General features: G+C 40.7%; 1 protein-coding gene across 1 annotated transcript in view; it reads left to right on the forward strand.

Annotated features, from left to right (window-relative positions):
• The window catches only part of MEGF10 (multiple EGF like domains 10), a 178944-nt gene that overhangs the window by 32019 nt on the left and 131503 nt on the right, over positions 1 to 15422 (forward strand). Inside the window, exon 2 of the mRNA XM_047877659.1 lies at positions 12870 to 13007. Within this exon, the coding sequence (XP_047733615.1) occupies positions 12892 to 13007 (116 nt within the window). The 5' untranslated portion in view covers positions 12870 to 12891. The remainder of the gene's footprint in view (positions 1 to 12869; positions 13008 to 15422) is intronic.

Below are 15422 nucleotides of genomic sequence, written 5' to 3' on the forward strand. Positions count from 1 at the left end.
TTGTAAAACTCCTGACTTGAAATATGTATTTTTCAACAGATATTTATTTGTTCAATTTACCAATTCCGAACCTTGCTAGACTCGAGAGGTCTTGCTAGATCCAAGTCTTTTGTTTTTAATTCTTTGTTCAAATCTACATACTTAACTCCTCTCTATACTTTATTCTTTAAATTCATTCATTCATTCATCATTTATTCATCCATTCATTTGCCCTCCTCTCTGCTAGGTGCTGTTCTAGGGGCCAAGGATGCCAGAGAAAACCAAAAAGCGTCATTGCGCTGAAGAAATTGGGGGTTGTATATTTATCTTTCTTCAATTTCCTTGCAGCAGCCATTAGCAAAACTTTGAGGAGGCCTGTGTCTAATTTGCTCCTTCGATGCACAGATTAAGTAGACCTAATTCACTGTGAGCTCCTCCTCCTTGAAATGAAAAGGATCATTCACAAGTTGCCTTGGACATTCCATCAATATTTATGTTAAGCTTTTGTAAGAACTCTAGGACTAATAATTTGTATATTTATATTCTATTAAGACTGGCATTAGCCACAGGAAAAAAATGTAATTGCGTCTTGATTATCTTGCTGTGCAGCAATTCATAATATTGTGCAAGAAAAACTGACAGGATCTTAAATTTGGCGCCAATATTAGCCTAAGGAGAAGCTGTTTATGAAATAGCTCTGTGACCTTGGGCGTACACCGAATTTCTCTGGACCACGGCATCACCATTTGTAAAATTTAAAGTATTGGACCAGCTTCCTGCTAAAGGCTATGTTCACACAAAAGCCAATGACTCTTAGGCATTCTGGAAGTTTTTAAGAAAGACAAAATGAAAATACAACTCTCTTTTTTTAAGTTTGCTTGCCATGCAAGTTCCTTTCCTGGCTGATATTTGTGAAAGGGAAATAAAGCAGAGAAAGAATGAACGACGCGGCAGTGATCAAAGTCTGATGCCAAGCCAGACTAGAATTTACCTCAGTCGCTATACTTTCCTGTCCCATGACTTGCAGATACTGAATTACCCTAAAAATGGCGGAAAAGAACAAGTATAGAGACGCACGGAAATCAGACGAGAGGATTATGGATCATGTGAATAAAGGAAGTAATATGGAGAATGGCCCTTCATTTCCTATCAATATGAGATTGTTCTCGAACCATTATACAGGGTCAGACAGGGTCACTTGTTGAATAAAGGATCTGTCTAGATACCACAGGAAGTGGTGTTGCTACTTCAACATGTGGTACTTTATCTCCTCAAACAAAGCCCTATTTTAGGAGTCGTAAAGTTGGGGTTTGGGTTGTGGCTTCTCATATTTGCATATATATGCAATTGGTAAGGAAGCGGAGGTGGGAGGGAAGGCTGCCCAAGGATTTTCTCCTTAATGTGCTGGCCAAACGCAACTCTGAATAATTATGTCCTTCCGCCTACTTACATTTCTTCAGCAGTTTCCTCACATTTTGCCTGAAATCTTCAAAGCTTTTGACCATGTGGGCTGAAAACCATAAGGATGAAAGTGTCCAGACTCCTTTGTGGCCGTGCCTGCTGCAAGAGATGTCTGTGGTCACTCTGCATCCTGGTCTGGATTAGTGGTTCTGAAGTGAGTAACCCCGGGAAGAATGGCAGTTGAATCCCGATGTCACTGATTATTTGAAACATCTGTATGCTGTAAATATGGAAATACCTTTCGTACTTTCCAATTCAGGTTCTCAGTTTTGACCAGGAAATAGCTTAGTCACTTGGAGAATCTAGCTTTTAATGAATTTGCATTTCAAGAAGCATTTCTTGTTCTGTTATACAGGTGGAGTGTTATTTTAGAAAGACCATAGCTTGTTCACTGGGTGAAGAGTTGACTAAAAGTAGGAGCCCTGAGTCTACTAGGTTCCACTGTTAGACTACCCACAAACTAGCTCCGTGATGTAACTGAGTCACCATGACTTGGGGGCTCCAATTATTTTTTTCACAAAAATGAAAGGATTTGGGGGTGCCTGGGTGGCTTGGTCAGTTAAGCGTCCGACTTCGGCTCAGGTCACGATCTCCAGGTTCCCGAGTTTGAGCCTTGCGTAGGTCTCAGTGCTGACAGCTCAGAGCCTGGAGCCTGCTTTGGATTCTGTGTCTTCTTCTCTCCCTGCCTCTCCCCCACTCACATTCTGTCTGTCTGTCTCTCAAAAAAAAAAAAAAAAAATTAAAAAAATGAAATGATTTTGACTGGATCCCATAAGGCCTTAAACTCTAACTTTCTGTTCTGTTTTTTAGTATAAAAGCTCTGTGGACCCCAAGATATGTGTAGGGCCCTGGAAACTTTTGGGAGCCAAATGAATGTTACAAGCCTGTTATGAAGTATTAAAAAATAGAGAAGTGCTCTGTGTGTGTGTGTGTGTGTGTGTGTGTGTGTTTGCATTAATAGAATCTGGACAGATACAGTTGATATGAAAATTTTCTAAAATCTTGGTTCCACGGAAATTCTTTCCCTCAAAGGGTCTTTGTTCCTCTGGATTTTCTTCTTTAAGAAACAACCTTTGAGGCGCCTATGTGGCTCAGTTGGTTGGGTCCGACTCTTGCTTTTGACTCTGGTCATGATCCCAGGGTCGTGGGGTTGAGCCCCACCTCAGACTCTGTGCTGAGCATGGAGTCTGCTTGAGATTCTCTCCCTCTTTCTCTCTTTCCCTCTCTGCCCCTCTCCCCCCACTGGCATGTCTTCTCTCTCTAAAATAAATTTAATTTAATTTAATTTAATTTAATTTAATTTAATTTAATTTAATTTGATTTAATTTAATTTAAAAGAAGTAACCTTTGGGGAAATGAAGGCTTGACTTGGATTGCTCAGCTCTGCCCTAATAGTAAGTATCTCAGAAATTGAGAGTTAACATAATGACCCAGAGTTAGGAGACCAGGTGACATTGAGGTGACCCTTGTCATGTGAATGATGTGGGCAGAATGAGGGTGGTCATCCTTCCTGTGATAGCAGATAGCAGTATGCACCAATGAAAAGGACCTTCCTGAGAGAGGGACAATGCAAACACTTAGGCTCCCAATTACTTCCCCTGTCCTCCCCCAACCCCCATATGCAAGGAAAGACCTAAGATTTTGATGATTCTCAAGGATCATGCTGCATGTTAGAGAATTTCCCACTGGTATATTGATTGGTCTGTCCGATCAGCTTTCGCCATCTGTATTGTTGGTTCAAAGAAAAAAAAAATGGCAGTAGGTCTCCCTTTCTTCCTGGGCTGATCAAGTTCTATTTTCTAGTTCATTTTTCTCAAACCCATTCATTCTTTGCCTGAGGTCTTATTAGGTGTTCAGCTATTTTACCTTGGGTCGATCTTGAACCACGGTATGAAGTGCTATTCTTGACATGGGTCTAACATTCCTCTTAACTCCCTCACTTTTCCACTCTGTGTTCTGGACAGTCTTGCCCACTTGCCTTTCCCTCTGGAAAGTTTTTCTTTCTCTGCCTTTGCCCATGGTGGTTCCTCTGGGGACAACCTCCCATGCTCGATCTACCCAGCACAGTCTTCAACAGTGCTAACTCCTATGCCCACTCACCAGTTGGGAATACTTTCTGAATGTTCAGACTTATTTCATAACCCCTTTGACTCTAATCACATTTTACGTTGCCTTGTCATTACCATACACATGATACCACTCTCGTGTTCAACTGTAAACTCTTTGAGGGCAAAGATAGTCTTCTCTGGTGTTTGCTGATCGAAAGAACAATTGTTTGTTTGAAATTTTGAAAAATTTCTATGTGACAGATGGTTAAAATAATTACATGATTAGGACAGTTGATGAAAATTGAATCCAGTCTCTAGGTTAGATAGTAGTATTGCATCAAGGCTAATTTTTTTTTTCATTTAGATAATTGTAATTATATATGTAAATGTCCTTGTTCTGGAAATGTACATTGATGTATTTAGAGGTATAGAGGCATGATTACGTACAAATTACTCTCAAATGGTTGTGTGTGTGTGTGTGTGTGTGTGTGTGTGTGTGTGTAAGTAGATAGTTATAAAGTAAATGTGGCAAAATGTTAGCAGCTGGTGAGTCTGGGTGAAGGGCATTCTTTATTTTTGTAGCTTTCAGATAAATTTGAAATTATTTCAAAATAGTTAAAAAACAATACACTTTAATTTTTGTATATATATTTCATTCAGATATATTATCAGAGGTTAAAAAAAACGACTTCAGATGCAGGAGAGTAAAAGGAACATTTATTTGTAGAGGAAAAAGTATCTGTTATATTTTATAAGGTACAGAGCACATGATGAACTCTCCAGGTTATCGTGGCGCAGGTCGGTTCTCCTGGATATTCAAATGCGAATGATCAAGGATAAGTGGCAGGATAATGTAGGACAATGCTTTGTGTGGAAAAGCAGCAGATACACCTCCAAACCCAGGCATTGTGAGGTCATGCCTCTTGGAACAAAATAACTGGAGCTGTAATTAGAAGATGATGGTCTCCTGCTGGGAGTTAGAATGCGGGGAAAAGATTTCAGAATTATCACAGGTGGTTTCTGCTGTGCGTGACTACTGAAGATGTCAGCAAAATTGTGAGCGTTATTGAGAGCATTTTGGAAGTCCAACGAAATATGTTTGGTATATTAAAATACAGACTTATGGGCTATCTATTGCTGTGTAACAAATTACCTCAAAATTTAGTGGCTTAGAACAGCAAACGTTCATTACTTCGGTTTCCGTGCATCAGGAATTTGGGAGAAGCTTAGCTGGTGGCTCTGGCTCAGGGTCTCATGAGGTTGTGGTCCGTATGTCTGCAGGGGCTACAGTCACTTGAAGGCTTGCCTGGGGCTGGGGGGGTCCACTTGCATGGCTGTTGGCGGGCAGCCTCAGTTCTTCCCTTTGCTGCTTGGGTGTCTGAATGACATGGGCAGCTGGCTTCCTGCAGAATGGTGATCCAAAAAGCAAGATGGAGACCGCAAAGCCCCGGGTGACCTAGGTTTAGAAGTAATACTTTGTCATTTTTGCAATATCCTTTTGGTTACACAGTCTGTTCATTGAGAGATGGGCTTACACAAGGCAGGGGTCATTGGACGTCATCCTGGAGGTCGGCTACGATGCTAGGGCATGATTAGGGCTGCCAGAGCATAGTTGTTGAAAAAGGAAACAAAGGTAAATTTTATAAAAGGGATGATAGGGCTTTTTTTTTTTTTTTTTTTTTTGTGGACGGGCCAAAAAATGAGGACTCCAGATTGAGAAGAGTGAGTGGGAATGTTAATGAAGAATGTTAAATCGTGAGAAGTTTAGGAAAAATCAAGATGATTTTATTCACTGAAGCCTGGAATGAGAAGCAGTGTTTGAAGTTTCTTTTTCCAATAAAAAAAGAGAGGTATTGTTTCCCCAGTAGGAGATAAGTAGACCTAACCAAGAAAATAAAACTGTGATTCATAATGGTTTAAAACCACAACAGCTGTCCTTAATATCGACCTTATTTACTATTATTTCTCTCAGTCCTGCCAATTCTTTCTTTTACTGGTTTTTCCCATACTTCCTACCCCTCCATGGGCAGTTCTGCCCCCTACCTGAATGCACTAACTTCTGCCCACTTTCTTTGCCTCCAGTATCTGTTCCCTTATTGAATTTTGCTCGCCCCTCTGCATTAATCTCCCAAACACCTCTTTCATTAAATAATGCACTCTGCTCAAAGACTTAAGTACATCCCACTGCAGATAGGGTAAAACCATATGAACTCCGTAGACTGGTGCTCAAGAGCCTTTGTTATCAAGTGCTACCTACCTGTCTAGACTGCTTCTCATGATTCCTTGTAAGACCTCCTGCTCTCCACCCTCAAGGCTTGGCTCCCACTTCTCCCTTTGCCTCATGACCTGTTGCCATGGTTTTCATTTACTCAGGGTTCCCTTTTACCCAGATATGAGCTGCCAACCGATTGCCGATGCTGTAGGTCATAAGCCAGATTGGTTCACGTCTCTGCTGATTTCATTGTCTGATTTCCAGTGAAGCGTGTAATCTCAGCCAATGAGATTACGTATGTGAAGTGCAAGGCATGAGATAGATGCTCAGTGACTTCTAGTTCATTTTCTTTTGAATGCTCCTGTTCAAGTTTGACCCCTTTTGTGAAACTGTATTGCTCAGATTGATTTTTCCCTCCTTTTAAAACTCTGGCAGTTTATTTCTGTGTTGCCTCATTTGGCAAATAATGATATTTTATTTAGAATTTGACCTGTTGAGGGCAGAGACCATGCCTTGTAAGTCATAGTGGTCCCCTCAGTTGTTTGAACTTAGATCCTTAGTGAGTATTGTTTGTGAGTTTTTTCCATATGGGGTTGGGATTCTTAGAGATGGTGTGTAGTACCTCCCAGAGTTGAGGACATGTGGGTGACCAGGGTCTCCCACGAACTCCCTGTTAATGCCACCTAGACAACGCCTATGGGGTTGGCTGGTTAAGTAGATGAGACTGTACCTCTGTGTTCGCACGATAGCCTCTCTGGTCTTAACCATGCCTGCATGGTGCTGTATTGAAATGGTCCGTTTGTGGCCATTCTCCCTGTGGCTGGTGAGCTCCCTGAGGGTAGCTCAGTGCCTGGCATCCTCATTGCTTTGCCCAGTTTTTGTTTGATGTGAAGTATCCAGTGAATGCCAGAACTGGTATTAAACACTCACTTCATGCTAAGGTTTAGGGATTTTTTTTTTTTTTTGGTTATGAGACCATCACAAGTTTATAAAATAGGAACTGATGAACTTCTTTGATGTTAATAGCCACGTTCGTTTAACTTGTAGTCTTAGAGTCTTCCACAGAATGCTGTGTGACCGCCAACATGAGATGATTTAATTTGACTCAAAAGAATATCTCTGTTGTGCTGTTTGATGTAAGCAACGTGATGTGAGGCTCTGCACACACAAAATGTATATAGTTCTTGTATTGCTTCAGATGAAGAGTTATGCTTGGTTAAAGTAATACACTGCTAGAATAACTAGCTTTGGACTGTGAAAATGGAAATCACAACAGTGCCTCCTGGATTCTTTTTATCTGCAAAGTAGTATTTCTGTGGAAATTTTTATCTGGGATTTTTCTCAGGACAACCAGCACAAGTTATGTTAATTTTTTTTTTTTTTTTAAAGTAAGCTCTGTGCCCAAGGTGGGGCTTGAACTCACAACCTGAGGTCAAGAGTTAGATGAATCAAGAGATACCCCAGAGCTGGAGCTCTGATACTCGATTCATAGGCATGAAGCTCCAGGAAGAGCACAGGAGGCTACCTTCTGCCCCACCTGGGTGGCCGTTCTGAAGAAAAGCTAGTATGTTCTCTATAGATAACATTTTGGAGTGATTAAAATTGGTGGCTTTTGGTACCCAGAGAGTGGGTGGGGATTGTGGAAATGTGGCTATCCTCCCTCTCCCTCTCTCTTTTTTAAAGTTCATTTGTTTACTTTGAGAGAGAGTGTGTGAGCAGGGGAAGGGCAGAGAAAGGAGGGGAGAGACAGAGAGAATCCCAAGCAGGCTCTGCACTGCCTGCTTGGAGCCCAATGCGGGGGGTTGAAACCACAAACTGTGAGGTCACGACCTGAGCCAAGACCAAGAGTTAGAGACGTAACCCACTCAGCCACCCAGGAGCCCCGGAAATGTGGCTATTCTTAATCGAGAAACTTATTTTCATGGGCACCTGGGTGGCTCAGTCAGTTTAAGCTTCTGACTTTGGTTTCAGCTCAGGTCATGATCTCACAGTTGGTGAGTTTCAGTCCTGCATGGGGTTCTGGGTTGACAGAGTGGAGCCTGCTTGGGATTCTCTATTTTTCTTTTTCTCTCTGCCCCTCCCTCCTTGTGCTCTCTGTCCCTCTCACTGTCTCTCTCTCTCAAAATAAATAAATAAACATAAATAAATAAATAAATAGATAGATAGATAGATAGATAGATAGATAGATAGAAATGTCTTTTCACTTAGAAAATTGTGAGATGATTTTAGGGAAATGTGCTTAAAAAGAAAAAAAAACTGGGTGAGGGCATCAAAGTTATTTCTATGTGTGCCCTTAATGATTTTAGGAAGGAAATAGATTTTAGAACCAGAAAGGATTGTCTAGAATCATTTATTCCTCTGTTGTTGCAAAAATAAATTAGTAAATCAACGCCCTGTTATTTATGTCTCTCTAATACACTGAGAAAGAAACTGCTCCCTCTCATCAGAACCCTGATTCATCCATTGTAAGGACTGGGTTCAACCTGATTATTTATTGAGGTTTCTGTGAGAATAAGCAAAGCCTACCTTCCTAGTAGGCAGCAAGAGTTAATTCTGCCTGCTGTGTTTCTTTTTTCTAATAAGAGCACTTTAGCAATGCTAATCAGTTGTACTGATTTTCTGTTTTGATTTTTCCATAATAATTAAGTGAATGATATGGAATGCAATCAAGTTTGGCACTAGGGGGTTCATGCAAATGACTCTCTATCTTTCTTTCTTTCTTTTTTTTTTACATTTTACATTTTGTTAAATGGAATCATAAGGAAAGTTGTTGGAAGAGGAAGACTGAGTGGGTGGGGGTAGCATAACTCTTTATTTAGAATTTTGAATATTTTCCAAATGTCTATTTTAATGAAACAAATCACCTTGTTACCTTTCTTTTTCAATTGAAATAATGCTATTTTTTTTTAAAGATTGCATTTTGTTTTCAAAGTGGAAGATTAGAGTGTAAGGCAAGATGGCATAGCTTAAAACAGAGACATGAGGGAGGAAAATGTATTGAACTTTCTTCCTTCAGAGTAGATATAAAGGAAAAAAAGGTACCCACATTTGTTCATCAAAACCTATATAAGAAAACATGAAATAGGGAAAGGGTGTATGTAATGCCCTATCCACTGACTTGGATGGCCTCTCATTACTATTTTATTTTATTTTATTTTATTTTATTTTATTTTATTTTATTTTATTTTTAAATGTGTATTTATTTTTGAAAGAGAGGGAGCAGGGGAGGGGCAGAGCGAGAGGAAGGAGAGAATCTCAAGGAGGCTCCACTCTGTCAGTGCAGAGCCCGAAGTGGGGCTTGAACTCAGGAACCATGAGATCCTGACCTGGGCAGGAGTCAAGAGCCACCCAGGCACCTCTGCTTTTCAGTACCTTTATTCAACAAGACAGAACAAAACGAAGGAACATCTGTTTCTGAATATAGTGAAATGCTGTATTTCTGTAGTTTTTTACAGCTCATTGGCATATTTCTGCAATGTCCTCTCCCCTCACCATATGAAATATTTGAATCATTTTCTTAAATGGTTTTAACTTGTATATGTGTTTGCATGTTCCCTGAATCTTGATCTAGCAATTATTTTTGCTTTTGATGTTTTATACTTTAACGTAGATTATTCTAGAATTCACTTAATTTTCTAGAATGCAGAAAATCCTTTGGGAATGAGACAAGCTGACGTATATATACATTTTTAAAATGTACTTATATTTTCCCTCCTATGAACACCTCCAGTAGCTTTGCAACACAGAGTTTTCTCTATGCCAAATTTCAAAAGCAAAGGGGAGGTGACCAAATTTTGCTTTTTTTTTCTTTTTCTCTGCCATTCCTATAGAGAGGTTAAAGCCTTTGCAGAGCCACACATCAAGTGCAGAGCAAGAAGGGCTACCGAAAGATTAGCCTTAACATTTTTACATTAAAAGAAAACACACAGCCTTTTTCTTTTTCTTGGCAGTTTGAGTCACTGCTTGCAGCCATTTCTAACTTTACAGACTAAACATTTCTAATTGGGAAATGGATGGTTTGAGTCGAAGATGTGGGTGACTCACGATATAATAAGCTTTCCAATTTGGGGTAATTGTTGGTAAGTAGATGGCCCATTACTGCTGACTAGTACGCGTTTTTATCTTTGAGGAAAGAATGAAAGTTAATATACATATTTCACACTTCATTGAAACAAAACGCTTATCCTAACATAGATAAAGCAATGAGACAGATACTTGCCATGCTTATCTGTTACCACTAAATATATTAAAGGTTTTGTTTTTTTGAGGAGTGAGGGAAACATTGGCAGTCTATCTCGTGTCTTCAACTGTGAGATGGGATAATAAAAACACCACTTCTTAGGTAAATGGCTGTGGGGGGTTGGATGGAAACACACATCAAAGGTTGACACAGCGTCTGGCCCACAGCCATCGGTCAGGAAATGTAAGCTGTTACTGCCTTTCGTTATCACTTATATTCATTCCTGTTAAGCAGAGTGGCTTCTTTAGATGCGTCATGTTAAGCTTCAGATCCTACAACTTCGAGACAAACACCAATAATCTGAATTAATTTATAAGCCCTATTTTGGCTACCCACTTATGCTCTTTATGTTAGAATACATTTTGTGATGACTGAAACTCCCCCTTTTGAAGATTTCACGACCTCTCATAGTGGCTTATAGTATCTTTTAATTTTCCTACAAATTCGTAATCTTTTTTCCTTATTCTAAATCAATGTTTTCTTTAGTGTTAGCTTTTGTCCACTTAGAGTTAGATGACTTATCGCGAGAGACTTACTATCCTTATAATCAGTCTTGATTTTGAAAGACTGAGCACTTCCTCACTTGATCGGTTCTCTTGAATTTGAAGGATAAACTATTTCCTACGGTGAGGTTTTGCTGGTATTATTGTTGATGTTTTTTGAAGATAATCTTACTCTTTTTTGGAACTGGAGAGTGTTATGGTAAGTGAAATAAGTCATACAGAGAAAGACAGATACCCTATGTTTTCACTCTTATGTGGATCCTGAGAAACTTAACAGAAGACCATGGGGGAGGGGAAGGAAAAAAAAAAGAGGTTAGAGATGGAGAGAGCCAAAGCATAAGAGACTCTTAAAAACTGAGAACAAACTAAGGGTTGATGGGGGGCTGGGAGGGTGGGGAGGGTGGGTGATGGGTATTGAGGGGGGCACTTGTTGGGATGAACACTGGGTGTTGTATGGAAACCAATTTGACAGTAAATTTCATATTAAAAAAATAAATAAAAGTAATCTCTACACCCAATGTGGGGGTTGAACTCACAACCCCGAGATCAAGAGTCACATGTTCTACCAACTGAGCCAGCCGGGTGCCCTGATAAGCTTACCTTTTTAAACTGCAAGGTTGTTCCACACTTGTGTGGAAGGTTAGTATAGCTTCTCAAAATGCCAGCTTTCACCCCGAAAGTAACTGTTTTAGTCACATAATCTGGCCTATTGTTACTAGTTTCTCTAGTTTACCAACAGGCCAGTTGATATTTATTCTCTTTTTAATTAGTAATAGGTTCAGCTATTTATAGTTCCCTGTCCCATTTTTCTAATGTTTATTTATTATTTTGAGACAGAGAGAGAGAGAGAGAGAGAGAGAGAAAGGGGTAGAGGCAGAGAGAGAGGGAGAGAGAATCTCAAGCAGGCTCTGCACTGTCGGTGCAGAGCCCGATGTGGGACTCAATCTCAGGAACTGTGAGACCATGACCTGAGCCAAAATCTTGTCGGACACCCAACCGACTGAACCATCCATGTTCGTTTTTATAATAATTATATAAAATCATTTTATATACATGTGACAATTAGACATTTCCTTCTTACTAAGTGATAAGTTCCTAGAGGTTAGGAGTTGGGCATGGGTTCCAGGTGCAGGCCATGCTTGCTGTTACAACATCCGAGCTGATGAGTGCCTGGCACATAGTAGGTGTTCAATAGATGCTTGCAGATGACTTCATTTGAGTATCTCATGGGAACCTCATACTTGACGTATCTGAAACTGAACTTCAGCTTCTTCCTTCCGAAAGGGGAGGGTGTCTGTGCCTCCCATCTTAGTGAAGAGCATGCCCTTGACCCATGGGGCTATCCCAGGGAGCGTTCTTCTCTTTCATTCCCACCTTCCATCACCAAGTTCAATGGATTCCAAGTCCTAAAAGCCTCTCAGTTTCACTCAGTTCCCTGCAAGGTCTGTGTTATCCCCAGTGAAGTTCATGTACTTTGCAATGGTGTATAAAACCCATTGTGATATGCCTCTGTCTCTTTCTTGGCTGAATGAATTTGAGCTTCCTAAAATGTGCCTGACCATCCCTTACTTCCGGTTTTCTCTGTGTGGACCATTCTCCTTCCTCTTGGTATCTCCTTTGCCCAGCCTGTTTTGCAGATATGTTATTATTTGCTTCTCTGTTGTGTTCTTTCTTCCTCTCAGTAATACCAGGATGGTTTTCTCCAACACCCACCTCTAAACAGCTTTATACCTGTTTCTGTACACCTATGAAGAACCGTCCATAAGATAGCTGGTTTTGTTTCTGTTGAGCAAATGGGAAAAGTGAAGCACTACGTATAACAATTGTACATCATGATGATTAAATTATAAATGTCTCACTGGCCAGGGACTGAAACCACATCTGTATTTTATGTCCAGTTTTTGCACGGTGCCTAGGATAGAGCAGGCGTTCAGTGCAGATTGAATGAATTATTGAATGAATCTCACTTTGAGCTGAGGTGCCTCTCTCTTGAGTCAATGGAGCTTCTGTTTCATCATTTATCCTCTGGGACAAATGAGGCCAGATTCCTCTGTGAGCCCTCTTCTTCCAGAAGGGAAATGTGCCTGGTGAGAGAATCTGGAAGCCTGTGTTGCTCTGCGTTGTTCGGGTAGATTCCTTTAATGTTGGCTGGCATGGATGAGAAGGGCTTTTGTTGTGGTGGCAATTAATGATGATTTGCACATTTTTGTAATTTACAAAGTGGTGTCCCCCCTGCACAGCACAAGGAATACCTCTCTCTTGGACCATGAAATCTGGTGACCTGTCTATTTAAACACATGGCTTGTTATGCCTCGTTCGGCCCTAGTGACAACTGGTACCGAATGGTTGCTGTATTGAAAAGAATTATGTTTGGGTCACTTTAATGCATCTCTAATTTGGAGTGGTTTTTTTTTTTTTTCTTATAGGTTGTTCTTCAGTAAAAAAAAAATGGTTATTTCTTCGAACTCATGCCTGAGCTTCATTGGTTTATTGTTATGTCTCTGGAGCAGGACAGCATCCTCGCTGAATCTTGAAGACCCTAATGTGTGCAGTCACTGGGAAAGGTAATAGTTTTGAAATTACTCTGCGAAATGATTTCGGATAAGTTATTTTTTAATGTACTATCATTAACAGTCTGATCTATGAAATTAGAATTTGAGAAGAGACGATGAAATAAATGACTTATTTATGTAAAAAGCAGTGGTTATATTAATAAACTAGACGGTGTTATTCACCTTGGTATTCTGGAATATAAAGTGAAAGAAAACTTGATCTGTTGATTCCAACACAGGAGCAATTGTATGATGCAGGGAAAATATTACTAGCTCCCTCAAAATGATCTCCCAGGCATCTTCTCCTTGCTCTCGGTCTATTTGCAGTAAGCTCAGGGAGCTAGACTTATGCATGAGGAACCGATGCGTGAGCAGTGAAAGACAGCATGAGATACTGTCCTGAAGTGCTGGAATGTATGGTGTAAGAAAACTGGGCTTTCTGTGGCCTGAAAAGGGAGACAAGTTTTCTGGAGGAACGTGGCAAAGGCTGAGATGTTCTCAAAGACTTGAATAAGACAAGTGGATGGCGGTGATGATGTGCGGTTCTGGGAATGGAAGGGAGCTTGAAACCAGGGCTACCCAGACCGCTGAGGGCCTTGAGCAAAAGACTAGTGTTAGTACAGGACCGCAGGAGGGCGTGGTTGAATAGATTACAGCAAAGCAGACGATGTAGTGTGCAGATCAGGGCACTTTGCAGTGGGAAATACAGAGGGCGTACGACACAACAGGTCATTGTCAGAGATCCCCTAGTCCTTTTGGGAACACACAGATAGCACAGACCATCCAGTGCCATTACAGTACAGTCAAATGTCGTCTACGCCCCTCTCCTGTGCTAGTTGCATTCCTAAGAAAACATCTTTATCCAAAAGTAACATTGTACATGTCAGTTTTTCAAAGAGAAGGTGGCATCCTTCCAGTATGCCCCAGTGCTCAAGAGTAATAGGTATGTTTGATAGCTGTATATGCCATTGCATCCACCTCTCCATCGCTTGTCCCCATTACCCCCAGCGCCGTGAGTAGCACACCACAGGGTACACATTCCAGTCACCAGGTAAAAGCCAATACCACACTGTATGTCAACTAACTTGACTTTAAATAAATAAATGAAAAATAAATAAATAAATGGAAAAAAAACAAACAAACGAGCACAGGTCAGAGGCTTCCCAGCACAGCAGCTGGGGTATTGGAGGGGCGCACTGGTTCCTACACACATAGTTCCATTATGAAACTTTAAGCTGTAGAGGAAATACGTGTATGTAATAAAGTCCTATGTGTTTGCGGTATTAACTATATTACATAGAATTGAAGGGGAAGGACCTCCTATTAATTATCCTCATAATCGTTACACCACCTCCCATAAGTATTTCACTTACGAAGTACATAATGAACACCCATAAATGCATAAAAGTGAGTCCGTGAATATAAGAAGGGGTACATTTCCCATTTAAAAAAGGGAGGGCCATTGACGGTTGAATTTGTGGGAGGATGCAAGCTTTGGAATAGAAGGAAAAAATCAAATTCGTAAGATGCTCTGAAATAAGCATCAGTCAGAATCTTGGTCATACGTTGATTGTAGGATGTGAAGGAGGCAGGAAAGGGGGGGGTTTACAGCCTGCCCGGCGAAAGAGTGGAGGTGTCATTGCACATATGAAAAAAATTAAAGGAAGAGAGTTGATTTGAGAGGGAAGGGGTTAGTGTGGTTCTGCCGTGTTGTGTTCTTAAGATCGGTGTGAGAGGTGGGCCTGGCTGTGTTGGGGAGTACAGGATTGGGAGTCCCCAGCATGATGAGATCGAACAGGTGGGCTCTCTGAGGGAAAGGCTATAAAGAAAAAACAACCAAGACTTGAGTTAATCCAGCACCCTCTCATACACGCACATTTTGCCCCGATTCCTCGTTCAACGGTTTGACGAAACTTGGCAACACATAATTGCATGTTCTGTTTGCCGTTGATAATTCCCGTTGTCTAAAACACTGCCTTGCGTAGGGCACGTGCTCAAGAAATAACTGTTGCTTGAGTACCTTCTGACAAGGAATGGAAGGACTTCATATGGAAATCAGTGGGGCAATGGGGAGAGAGGAAAGACAGACAACAGGGGGCACATTGGCCTCTAAACCTAATGCAATCCCACTGTTGAAGAAGTGATTAGAGTAACCTCTAAAATACTAACTAATGAGGACGGCAAATGAGGGTGAAAGAGTAGGGAAATGATGGAGGGTTTTTTTTTTCCCCCTGACTGTATTTTTTTCCCATGACCTGCTAGAAAAAAGGATGGACAACCGTAATCTTCTTATTGATACATTTCCCGTTTTAAGGCTAGATGATGATTCTTTGAAGAAAGGTAGAAGAAAGTGGGATTGTTTGACAAGAATGAAGGAAGGAATGTAAATTAAAATGGTCAAATGAAAGTGCGGGTGACGCCTTGTCC

This window comes from Prionailurus viverrinus, chromosome A1 (assembly GCF_022837055.1).
Source record: "Prionailurus viverrinus isolate Anna chromosome A1, UM_Priviv_1.0, whole genome shotgun sequence".
Lineage (NCBI taxonomy): Eukaryota > Metazoa > Chordata > Mammalia > Carnivora > Felidae > Prionailurus > Prionailurus viverrinus.